The 12,237-nt window shown below is 45.1% G+C and overlaps 1 protein-coding gene across 9 annotated transcripts in view; it reads right to left on the bottom strand.

Annotated features, from left to right (window-relative positions):
- dnm1a (dynamin 1a) overlaps positions 1-12,237 on the bottom strand; it is a 111,383-nt gene that overhangs the window by 7,841 nt on the left and 91,305 nt on the right. For 6 of the 9 annotated variants that reach the window (XM_088614678.1, XM_088614677.1, XM_088614675.1 and 3 more), the window contains 5 exons: positions 8,655-8,764; positions 6,726-6,849; positions 4,443-4,613; positions 3,429-3,670; positions 2,356-2,559 (listed from right to left, as the gene is read on the bottom strand). In XM_088614678.1, the coding sequence (XP_088470804.1) occupies positions 2,356-2,559; positions 3,429-3,670; positions 4,443-4,613; positions 6,726-6,849; positions 8,655-8,764 (851 nt within the window). Of the gene's footprint in view, positions 1-61; positions 99-2,355; positions 2,560-3,428; positions 3,671-4,442; positions 4,614-6,725; positions 6,850-8,654; positions 8,765-12,237 lie in introns of all 9 variants that reach the window. The other 3 variants (XM_088614682.1, XM_088614679.1, XM_088614680.1) reach the window with 1 other exon arrangement.

Genomic DNA, 12,237 nt, shown 5'->3' with positions numbered 1-12,237 from the left:
AGTCATGAGCCATGCATCGAGATGATGGTGAAGAATCACGGTATGAAAGTACAAGACATACCATTAGCGTTAGTCCTCATGGGTCACTGATTGTAATTCTGAAAAAATAATAGTCAATCAACATGGGGCACTTGAAAAGGAGAGAGATTTTTTTTTGCTGGGGAGGGGGGCAAGATCAGAGGTTAAGATCAAACAGAAGAAACACACACTGTCGAGACCAAACGGCACTGACCAATTGAACAAAAACAGAGGCTGATGTTTCTTAACACAGAGAAAGGAAAATAGGCCAGATCAGGCAGCAGACCTGTTCAAGCACAGCACAACACATCACAGTGTTTCCTAATGAGACTACCCTTTAACATCTTTTTGAACAGTGCTGTTGTGTAGGCTCGTCGGATGAGTCTTGGACAGTAGTGTGTGTCTCCTGTTGTAAATGCGCCATTTCCAGATGGTTAGCTTACGAAAGTACGATAGTGCTGATGTTCGTGCAAACAGCTGAGAGGTGTTAGGAAAGAATAGGGTTAAACTTGTCTTCCTCTCCCCTAAGGGGTGTTAACATAGCTCAGGCATGAGGGATGAGGAGTTGACACAGAACACAAACACACAGGATCCCAGAAGCCTTTGGGCTGGGTGAACCCAATGACAACCCCCTCAGGCACTTCTTCAATATTTTCGCATCACGGAGCTAAAGTAAGAGATGATGTTTGGAGGTGGCTTTGGCAGGAGGAAATTTAAGACAAAAAAACCCAAAGAGGTTTAAAGAAAAGTGTGGAGGATTTCTGAAGCTGGAACGATGGCAGGTTACACTTATCGTCAGCGTTTAAGGAGGAGGGTGGAAGAGCCACAGACCGATGTAAATACTGACAATGTTTCCCGCGTTTTCTAGGGTTAAAACTGTAAGTAAATGTACTGTGAATGTAGTAAATATGTTTTTCAGAGATCATTCCTTTTAGTATTGAAAATAAAAGGACTGCAACAAAAAGAAAGAGAAAGAAATCATCTAATGTAGAAAGAAATGAGCATTTTGTGTTGCGGGGAAAGACGAGGGAATCTGAGAGATCTGGACCAAAGAAAGGATTGTCAGGTCTGATTTGTATAGAACTCAAACTCTTGGAACCTGGTTTGGATCCAGAAACGTTCGTTAACTGAACTTGCAGATCAACACCGTCTTTCCACAGACGCGCTGTACATGAGTGACAGAGGAGTCACCTGGACTATGTGTCTCCTTTCTGGGGACTTATTCGTAGATGGTGGCGTTAATCTGAATTAATAGGCTGTTGTAAAAAAAAAAACCCAGACTAAAATGTTGAATCAAATTGCGGTGAAGTCAAAGGCCTCTCCAGGAATTCAGCAGGGATTCCAGACGCTGGTTTCTCATTATCTGTCTCTTGAACATTTTCTTTCTGTCTGTCTCTTTACTGTCCTGCACTGGGGCAGTGGTGGGCTGTCAATAAGAAGAAGACTGACTGCATCTGGGGCTTCAGAGGCTGTAAGGGGTGACAGGGCCAAAGGAGAGGTGAGAGGGAGGGAGACACAGTTTTGGGGCTCAGGTGTCCGTTTACAAGCTGCTGTCGGACAGGGCTGGGGGGCTGACAGTGACACAGGGGCTCTCAACGTCAGAGACGAACACGAGGGAGCAGAGAGGAGGGGCAAAGACCCAGCATCACACTGATTAGAACCCTTAGGTGTTCATATAGCATCAAAATGACGATCAGAGGATCTCCCACTGAGATCATCATGAAAACGCTGCTTAAAACAAGCAGTTCCTACTCAGCTTAATGTATCAGCACATCAACATAACCCCCAGACACAACAATCTTTACACCAGAGATATTTGTAGCAAGTATTTTTTTTGTTGTTTTTAAATTCCAGATGGTTCTCAAATGAACATGGTTTTCTCTAATCCTGGCGTCCACTCCATATAGGAGATCTTCCAGGCCTCGGTTGCACAGAAAACCTTCTGCACTCAACACCTCAAGTATCAATCAGGGATTTCCTTGACTATCTACGGTATTTATTTCAATGCCTTGGGCTGCTTTGTGTAAAATTTGGAAAACCAGAGAATTGCCTGGAGGGAAATTAGAGAGGAATTGAATGTAATCTTTTTCAGGTGATCATAGCCTTTCATCACTATTCTATACTTTCACAGTTTGGGTTAATTCAATTGATTTGAGAGCTTGAAAGAGCGCTGGCTTTGGAAAAGAGGCTTTTAGGGTGAAGATCGCCCTCGGTGGGGAGCGACTTCTGCTTCGGGCTACTTTGTCACCATGTTCACCTGGGACACCGTGCTAGACTGGAAAAAAAAACAAAACAACCAACAACAGCCGGGGCTCGACTCAGGCGAGGGTGACTCACCTGGGGACGCCGGGGGGGGCGCGGTTGGGTCGGGAGGGGACCTGAGGAGGGGGTCCCCCGAACGGGTCCGGGGATGCGCCGGGACGGGAGGGCACCGGGGGCGCCCCGGCTGGGGGGGGGCCCGGGGCGGGGCCCCGGGACCCAGGCCGAGCCGGTGGCACAGCGGGGGCTCTCCTCTGGGGTGTGGGGCTGGACGTCGGAGACCTGCAGGGCAGAGCCGACACACACACTGGGCACTGACTCCTGGGGAGGTGTGTCACAAGCAGCTATAAAATCTGTGAAAGGAGGCCTGCTGGCATTTCTGCATTGGTCAATCACAGCTTGAAGGGAAACACTCAATGAAGGAGGAAGCTGCTCAAGAGTGCATTTCCTGTTTTAGGGGAATGATACCAATTAAAGCACTAGAATATGATACACTGCAGTCAGATTCATGCAAAAAACATCCCCTTGTTTGGCTGTTTTGTCAGTGAATTAGCCGTTCCTGTAGCTGTACTGAAAAGCGATGATACAGAATATTCAAGACGAGTTTGATCTGAGGGTTGTGGAAGACTGCAGCATTCTGATGTACAGTGATATCACTAGTTCATCTCTTTTCCAGCAGGGGGAGCCATGTTGCCACAGCAGCTCAAATATTCCCAGTCTATTTCAAAATTTCGATGGAAATTGAGTTTCATCAAAACTATTGTTGCTTGAATCATTGTTTTGTGTTAAAGAGAAGACCTAAGAGCTTTATTCGTGGCTCTGACTCACACTATACATCTCACAGATGTACAAATACAGGATCTATTTTGACCAAGCTAAATAATGAAAATGCAATGCTAAAAAAAAAAAAAAACTATTTCATTTTCTACATTGACTTGTCTTGTCCTGAGCTCCAGTAGTTGTTCAGCTCTCCTCCCCACTGAGAGCTGGTGTGTGGGGAGTGTACTGGCGCACAATGGCTGCCGTCGCATCATCCAGGTGGGGCTGCACACTGGTGGAGGCGGTGGGATTCCCCATTACCTGTAAAGCGCTTTGAGTGGAGTGTCCAGAAAAGTGCTCTACAAGTGTAAGCAATTCTTAATTATTATTACCTCCTGCCCGACAGCTGGCCAGTGACCTGCAGCCAGGAGTCGTCAACGGGTGGGGGCATGGGTGTGCTGGTGGTGGTGGTGTTGATGTCACCAATGATCTTGAGCGCCTCCTTCAGGGCGTAATACATGCGCAGCATCTCATCGCGGTGCTGGGCCTGCTCGGCGGACTCCTCCATCAGTGTGTTCTGGTCACCACAGGAGTACAGGTGGGCCAGCAATTCGGCGTGGATGAACTCCTTGGTCTGGACAGCGGGTTGGGTGGAAGGGACAGGGGCCACCGCCGGAGAGATGGGAGAGGAAATGACACAGGATTTGTTGTTCGATAAGGGAAACAGAGAGAGGAGGCGATCAAGTAAACGAAATATACAGTAAGAGAAGGAGGTAAAGAGGCAGTGAAATAAGGGAGGAGAAGGGAAGAACAAAATTAACAGCAACAGAACATGACAAACACAAGAGGGCTCCTGAGTGCCTTTCACTTACAATAAAATGAACTCCATTGGCACCCATGTTGCGGCACGAGCGAGCCTTACCCACCGTGAGCATGATTACCCAGCTGGCATCAAAGAATTGGCTGGTCACCGCCAGGCTAGAGCTTGGATTGGTCAGCCCGGCCCCAGGTTTCAGCTCTCCTAACACAAGCCGAGAGACTACAGGCTTGCATTGCTGCCAGAGCTGCTCTGCCAATCGGTGATCGGCTAGCTCTCCTGTCAGGCACTGTGTCAAATGACGAGCGCCTGTGTGTCTCATTCACTACCGACGCAGCACAGGAATTAAAGCCAGACGGCTGTGCTTTCAAACAGTTGGCGGTTCCAAATTAGAGGTGGATAGATGAGACTAAATATTTTTAAATAGAAGAGCCAATCTACTGCCAATCTTTAAGGCATGGTTCTCTCCCCAGTCAGTCTGTATGTACTGTAATTGCAACCTCAGCTCATCTGCGTGATGATCTTGTGTTCGGCCTGGGAAGACAGAAAAACCTTCATGATGGGGTGTGAGGGGGTGAGAGACACTCACGTTGTTGATCATGAGGTGCATGATGGTCTTGGGCATGAGGTCGCGTATGGTCTTGTTGACGATGGCCATGTAGGAGTCCACCAGGTTGCGGATGGTCTCCACCTGCCTCTCCAGCTGCGGGTCCATGGAGTGCATGAAGCTGTCCGAGCCGTTCTCTTCCGACTCGCTTTGCTGGAGGCAGCGAGAAAACGCACATTCGTTAAAACAGGACATTCTGCTTCAGCTCTGGAAAAGGAAAAACTAAGAGCTCTGGCGTGCTTCCTCACCCCCCTACTAAAATCACACAGCCCTATGATCAGAAATGAGCAATCCCAAATACTGGAAGATCAGAATCAGACACACTAGCTGCTTCCATAATATCTAATATGGGATCCTGCCAGAAGAGGGCGCTCTACCCAAACAGTTCACTAGTCAGAGCTCCGGGTAAATTGCCTTATACACTACCTTCTCCTGTTTTGAAATGTGTAATTTCTTGTTCAGTTGATCAGGTTCCATGTAACACTGGGTTGTTGTTGCTTACTTGGTGTGCAAAAAGTGCTTCCCAGAAAGCCGAGGGATGGTGTCAGTGTTACACATTCGGTTTACAGTTCTCTGGGTGAATAGTGGCATTGCTAATGATTTATGAAGGGCCACATCTGAAACAGGGACTGTTCTGGTCCTCCAGACAGGATGTTAACTTTCCTATTTTTCCATGTAACCAAAAGGGAACAGCTGTTGGTCGAAGAAACATTCTGTACGTGAAGCCGAACCAACGCTGCCCGTATCAGTGAAACCCCACACTGCCGCTAGAAGGCGCCACAGGCAGAACCACTGAGATTTCATGGATAGGAAACAGAAAAAGAGAAACAGCAGAATGGAACGGATGTTTCTAGCAGTAAGAACAGGTACTTACTTTGTCCTTGTCCTGTCATATTGAAGAAAAAACAAGAACGAGACAAAAAGAGAGAAAATGTATTAATAAAAAATAAGCATGAACTCCACAGGGCTTGATGTTCTGTCTGCGATGCAGAAATGACCATCAACACTTAAGTGTGTGCCATCACCCTAGTTTAACTCCTGCTGCTGCTTACTCAGTCCAATACGAATTCAAGGCATCGTGTTTAATGTTACAGGGGTCAGCGGCAGGGAAAGAGCTTTTAATTACGCAGGTCTTCAATGCCGTTAGATTACAGGATGTGATATTTTCTGTGGCTGACTGAGAGCAAGGGCAGCTTAATGGAAACGAGAGACTGTCATTAACACTAAATGAACACAGAGTGGCACATAGACACGGGTGGAGACTCACGTCTTTGGATTTAATAACACGTCACGAAACCTTTAATTAATAATTATTGCGCTGTTATTATTATGCAGGAGCTGTGGAGCTTGACTGTGGAAACAGCAGCCTCATCTCCCAGGCTCCCTGGCCTTGATCGACTGCAGCTCTGCTTCAGCAGGCTGATGTTTCCATTAAGAGGCGGGCTGAACAGGTTAGCATTAGCATGCGGCCGAGGTATCTGGGAACATTATGATCGGAGCAGGTGTGGGCTGGCTGATGTGTCTCTGCTTTACAGTTCATTTGAGTCCTGAGCAATACAGCTCCATTAGCCTTAACACAGCTGCGCTGTAACATCTCTCTGAAAGGTTTACCTTTAATGCAAGGCAGTAGACATATTTGTTTTTAAATCCAGCCATCCATTCATTTTCGAACTGTTTGTTTTTCCAGTTCAGGGTCAGGATGGAGCAAGCAAGCAACATTCACAAGGCAGGGTACACCCTGGACAGGACCCCAGTTTCTTTTCTGGGCACACAACAGATACACACACTCACACCAGGGCTAGTTGTCTCAGAAGGGAATTATCCTACTAGTATGTCTTTGGACTGCAAGAGGAAATCCACACAAACACAGGAAGCCCATGCAAACTCCACACAGATAGCACCCCAGGAATTGAACCCAGGGCTCCAGTGCAACAAGACAGTAGTGTTAGCCACTGCGCCACCCTGTATTAGGGTTATCTTTGTGATGAAAAAATCCTACAATCTTCAATGACAATACTGATATTCTCATTAGAGAGCTGCCTGAGCTTTTGGGGGGTTTTAGTATGCACTCAATGTTTGTGTATACCATTAGCATTTCACTATGCCAAGTAAGGTAAACTCTTGCGGTAAGCATATGGCTGCAAAGTAAATCAAAAAGATGACTTAAAAGTGCAGAACACGTCCGGTCGAAGTTCTTCCTGGATTTGCCGTTGGTTTCAGGGTGGTGCAGTTTTGAAAACGCATGCAAACGATGGAGGAGTGAACCCCTGGTCGTACCGCAATGCGTTCTGGGTAAACACCAGCCCGCAGGAAGGAGGCTTTCCAGCTGTCCACTTCCTCCTGGGTCTCACAGGCCAGCTCCAGCTGTCTGTAGTCCTTGTACACATTCCTGTGGGGAAAGCGGAGGGCAGCCATGACGCCACACTCAGGTAGGACGGGAGCCATTTTGAAAGAACAACATTCTTGTTCCTCACATGGGAAAAGCCCCATATGGAAATGAAATAACCAAAAAGTATTGCAGAAATGTAATTAGAACCATATGCAACAGCACTTAGAAATCACTGCCAAACCATACTGAAAGTTTTTAGGTTTAAAATATTTCATGCACACTTTAGGAAACCCTTAAAAACATACAAGCTCATTTTCAGAGAAACATTTTGCTCAGTTTACTGGAACATATATCGTGATGTAGGGTAGAGAATACTAAAAAGCAAACACTTGCGAGCTATATTTAGTCTTTTACAGCAAAATGTTTCATTATATATTGCAAAACCTTTAGGTATATTATAGCTATGTTTGTAGACGTATTCCAGTTCTGGGCACATACTGTAGTCCTTGAAATTAACCTTAGCTGAAATTGAAAATGTTGTAGTACATGTTATGTTGTTTATGGTCTGATGTAAAAAGGCAGGTATTCTAAGTTCCAAACTGTGTCTGAAATATCTTTGAGCAAAAATAAAAAAATATATATGAAATGCATTTTAGCACATTTTGGTAGTCATTTTTAAATTCGGTAACATACATGTTAAAAGTGCATTCCATTGTTTTCAGCTTCAAAATATATCGGAGGCTGCTATTTAGCTGCTCTTTTTCATTCGTGACTTAAGTTTTTCAACTTTTGAGTGGAAATGTAATTAATAACATCTTTGAAGAAATATGGCCGGTCTCAAAGTTGTTCAATTTGTCTTGAAAGCACACAGGTATTTACATGCAAGAAGGTCTTACAGAATTATTTGTTGAAAGCCAGTTCTACCTGTAGTGATGTAATCATCAAATTTTAATCGTATTCACTCAAGTTATGACTTTCTTCAACTATACATATCTATTTTATAACAAATACTTGTTTAGTGTCTCTGAATTGAGAATGTTTTTCCCTATGTATTGGACGCCCTGAAAATAGATAAGGTCCTTTTGAAAGACAAGCTAAAAACATTACATGAACATGTGTACAACAAACTAATTGAATTGTACAATGTATCAAATAATGAGTTTGGCCATGGCATCATTTTTTCACAGTTAGGGTTTGCAGTTTTCTGGTTTTATTTTCATTTCACGATATGCTTCAGTTTTTTTAATCAATATAATCACCCAATTGATAAAAAAACAACCTTTAATGATTGTGGAGCAATGCTGATTGCTTTTCACCTTGGATCACCAGGAAATCTGGAATTTCTTCTCTTTGCGTTTCAAGCACAGCGCTTGCAGTTGAGGGTGATTGCTCGTCCCGTTTCGGAAGCTGTGCTGTTTTGTCATTGTGTGTGCTTTCATTACTGCAAGCTGTTAAGCGAGATTTTCCTTTGCAGTCTATAATAACGTCCGAAATGTAAACACATCTCACACACCTTATATCTGGTCTCTGTGATCTATAGTGTAACAATGCTGTCAATCAGTCAGGTGTTTAATTGACTCTTGATGCAAAGCAGGACATAGCTGTTAAATACCATTTAAAGAAAGCTACTAAGTCCTCTTTATAATGTAACATGTGAGCTTGCTGTTCAGTACCAGGTGTACCAGGTTACTGGACAGTGTGGGACAGGTTTATCTTTAAATCATCAATTGCCTATGTCTTGGGAACACTGTCAGACTTGCTCAGCTAAATCTCATCAAGGGCTCCGAGCCAGGAGACCCAACAGAACTCTGGAGGACAGGAATGGGCCGAGCCCGATACAGGAGAGATATGCACATGGGAGTCACCTCTGCTCGGTGTTGAAGAGGGCAAAGATGTGCTTGCTGGACATGAAGCCCTTCTCCACGTCTCGCAGCTTCAGGTTGTCCACCGGTAGCATGTATTTCTTCTCTTTCTCCTGCAGAGGGGGCACAAGACAGTTCAGTGGAGGTGAGGGGAGGCTCGTTTCACAGCCTTGAAATCCCTGCGCCCGCAGGGCCAGTGAATTCCCTGAATGGGCCTGACGAGTACCTCAGTGTTTCACGCTTTCAAGCAAAGGGAACATTCTGCGGTCATGCTTCTCTGCACATTGCAATTTTTGGTAATCGGTGCAGTTTACTCGTCGATATAAAAGGTTATGGCGGGTGTAATGGCTCTCTTGGGTTTCTGCCCTTGCTGCTCCTGCCCTGCCAGTTCGTCCCTCACTGCCTGGACGCGAACCTGGGTCTCCAGTGTCACACAACAGGGATCCTGCTGGATGAGCTAAAGGAGACCTCCCCCTCCCCAGGCTGAGATCCCTGTTATACGCAGGGGTGCGTTCGTTATACTGGCAAGGGAAGGAGATGAGTTGTTTATTATGGATTTCTGATTAGACTGTGTCGACATTGTTTCCACGGGAATTTAAAATCACCTCCACCATACTCACTAATATCACTAACCTTATACGTGCCTATAGACCCTCCAATATCTGAAGTAATATCAGTTGAATCAATGAAGTATCTACATTCACAGCAGTGTATGTCTCTGTACTCTATACCTCTACTAATATTTACTTCTGTGCCATGAGGATACAGCTCCAGGGTTTTCCTTTTACTTTCTGCTTCAGTATTAAACTTCAAGGACGTCTTGTGATTAATATGTGCGTACACTCTAAATTTAATAAAATAGCTATTTGTCTGGTTTAAGTTCAAAGTGGTGATAAATCACCACAATTTTGCAATAAACATCTCTACATCATATTTCGTTCATAGTCAGTAACAGAAACCCAACTTCAACTCCACATTAAGCTAGCAGTCATATTCCACGACACACTTTTAGATCAAAGATAAGGTTGTCATCCATGTCTATAGCAATGGAGAAACTGAATAAAAGAATGTAATCCAAAAGTTCAGATTCTTTATCAATTCCGTTGCAGATTGGATGATGATTAAGGATTAGAGGGAAATTGCTTTCTGTTTCCTAAACGGTCGTACTAACACAGTGAAAATCCTATTATTCAGTGCAATATACAGTATGAGAGGTTAAAACACCTCACTTTGTGTCAAGCTGTGCTTTAATTAACCTAACCAGAACTGAAATATCTTAAGGCAACCACACACACCAGCTGGCTCGGTGCTGAAACTGAAATCTATGATGCTGAGCTGATGGGTTTTAACACCAAAGCCAAAAGAGACACATTCTTGTAAAACTTTTCCAAGCAGACTAATGAGAAAATGTGAAAACCGCAGTCAGTTATCCATTGCAGACATTAACGAAGAAAAGGCAGTCATTCTTCTACCTCCTGAACAATTGTTATCCCGATCTCTTTGTTGGTGATGTTGGCTTCCGTTTGTATTGTTGTATTGGAGACTGCTGCCAAACAAATTTCCCCCACAGCGATTTCACCCGGCAACTCACAACTGCCAACCCACTGAAGCTCAGCAGGTGTGAGCCTGGTCAGTGCCTGGAGGGGAGACCTCCTGAGAAAGCTAGGGTTGCTGCTGGAAGAGGTGTTAGTGGGACCAGTAGGGGTTGTTCACCCTGCGGTCTGCGTGGGTAAGGCCACAGTATTGTGATTGGGGACACTAGACTGAAAAAGGTGCTGTACTTTGGATAAGATATAAAACCGAGGTCCTGACTCTCTGTGGCCATTTAAAAATCCCAGGGTGTTTCTTGAAAAGAGTAGGGGTGTTACCCCGCCATCCTGGCCAAATATCCCCCTGGCCTTTACCAGTCATGGCCTCCTAATAATCCCCCTCTATGAACTGGCTTCATCACTCTGTTCTCCTCCTCACGGAGAGCTGGTCTGTGTGCTGGTGACTGGTACAATTTAGCTGCTATATCAGCGTAAGGAATTATCATTGTTAAAGCTGGAACTGAACAAAAAACTGAAAACGACCATGAAACTGAAGAATAGATTTTTCTTCAACATATTTCGGCCGTCTCTGAGCTTTATCCTGGCCCCCGTGCTCCTGCGTGCCGAGGGCTTCTGGGATGGGTGCAGAGAGTGTGAGAGGGAGCAGGGAACGACAGTCCCCAACTTTCACCCAAATTTCCGGCTCTTTCGAAGAACGCCCTGCGGGGGCTAGCACGCGGGAGTTCTCTCCGAGGGGGGGGGGGGGGGCTGGAGAGATTCCCGGGAGGAACAGAAGAGCACCACGGCTACAAGATTCCCTCAACCTGACCAGATCACAAAACCCAGCACCAGGCAGATGGCGCCCAGCAGACGTCTGTCCCAGACGATTTTTGGGGGTGGGGGTGGGGGTGGGGGAATTATTTTCCCTGCCATGCCGGTCCTAGACAGCAGGATTTCTCTTTATGGTCGCAGGGCTTGAAAGATAAAACCCTTTTCACTGACCCAGAGGCAGGGGCTGGGCTCCTCTTGCACCCTCCATGGTTTCTAGACATTTCCGTCACAGCGCATGTCGGTAAATCATCCTAAACGGACTCTGGATCGCATACTGAATTTTTACACAAGACACATGTCGCAAAAGAAAGAGACTCAAAATCGAGCTTAGAGACACGGACGGAACGATACTTTTAAGAATGAAAGGAACTATTGTTTTTTGGGGAGAAAAAGAATGCCCTTAACGCAAATTATACCAAGCATGAACAGCATCAAAAGAAAAGCATTTGATGGTTTTTAGGCACGGTGGCGCTGTGGTTAATATTGTTGCCTGGGTCAGTACTGTGGCCCTGTGGTCAGATGGAAATGCCTGTGCACCAGCACAAGGAGAAATGTACTTGAAGTATTGTACTCTTGCTATGGTTTCAAAACTCCTCACTAGTGCTTTTCAACACTGCACTGCTATGTCATTGCTGTGTGGCTGCTGATTGCTTCCCTCAGCAACATTTGCTCCAGTTATTGCTGGTATTGTCTTTTTGGTGCTTTTCGACTTTGGGGTGCTCTGCGAGAGGGCCAGATAACAGGCAGGCACAATAAAGTCCGGGGAACTGCGCAGGGCACGCACACAAGATCAGTTAGGAAAACAATTCAGTGAAAAACAGACTGCTTAACTTACAATTTTGCAGTTTTAATGCTTTCGTAACGGTAGAGTGTAAAAGGACTACCTCAAGAATAAAGCAGGAACTATTACAAACGTATCATTCTATATTATAATGAAAATGTAATAGGCAAAACGTCCCCACCCAATTTTTAAGGAAAAACACACAGTGCTGAATGATGGCTGGAAGGAATTAAAACAACCACCAATCCTAGGTTTTTGCGGATGTAATGTGTTAGTTAGCTGATCAAAAAAGGCAGAACTCTCGCTAGATATTACATGCTGAGGCTGAGCGGAGGAAGACAAGACTTTTTGAAAATTATGTTCACATTTAAGCGGCTTGCTCATTTGCAGGCCCAGTAGGGTTTTTAACAGTTCTAACTGCAAGCAAAGTCTTCTGAATGGAAAG

The sequence above is a fragment of the Lepisosteus platostomus genome, chromosome 21 (genome assembly GCF_059453375.1).
Source record: "Lepisosteus platostomus isolate fLepPlt1 chromosome 21, fLepPlt1.hap1, whole genome shotgun sequence".
Classification (NCBI taxonomy): domain Eukaryota; kingdom Metazoa; phylum Chordata; class Actinopteri; order Semionotiformes; family Lepisosteidae; genus Lepisosteus; species Lepisosteus platostomus.
This window is presented reverse-complemented; position numbering and strand designations above follow the sequence as displayed.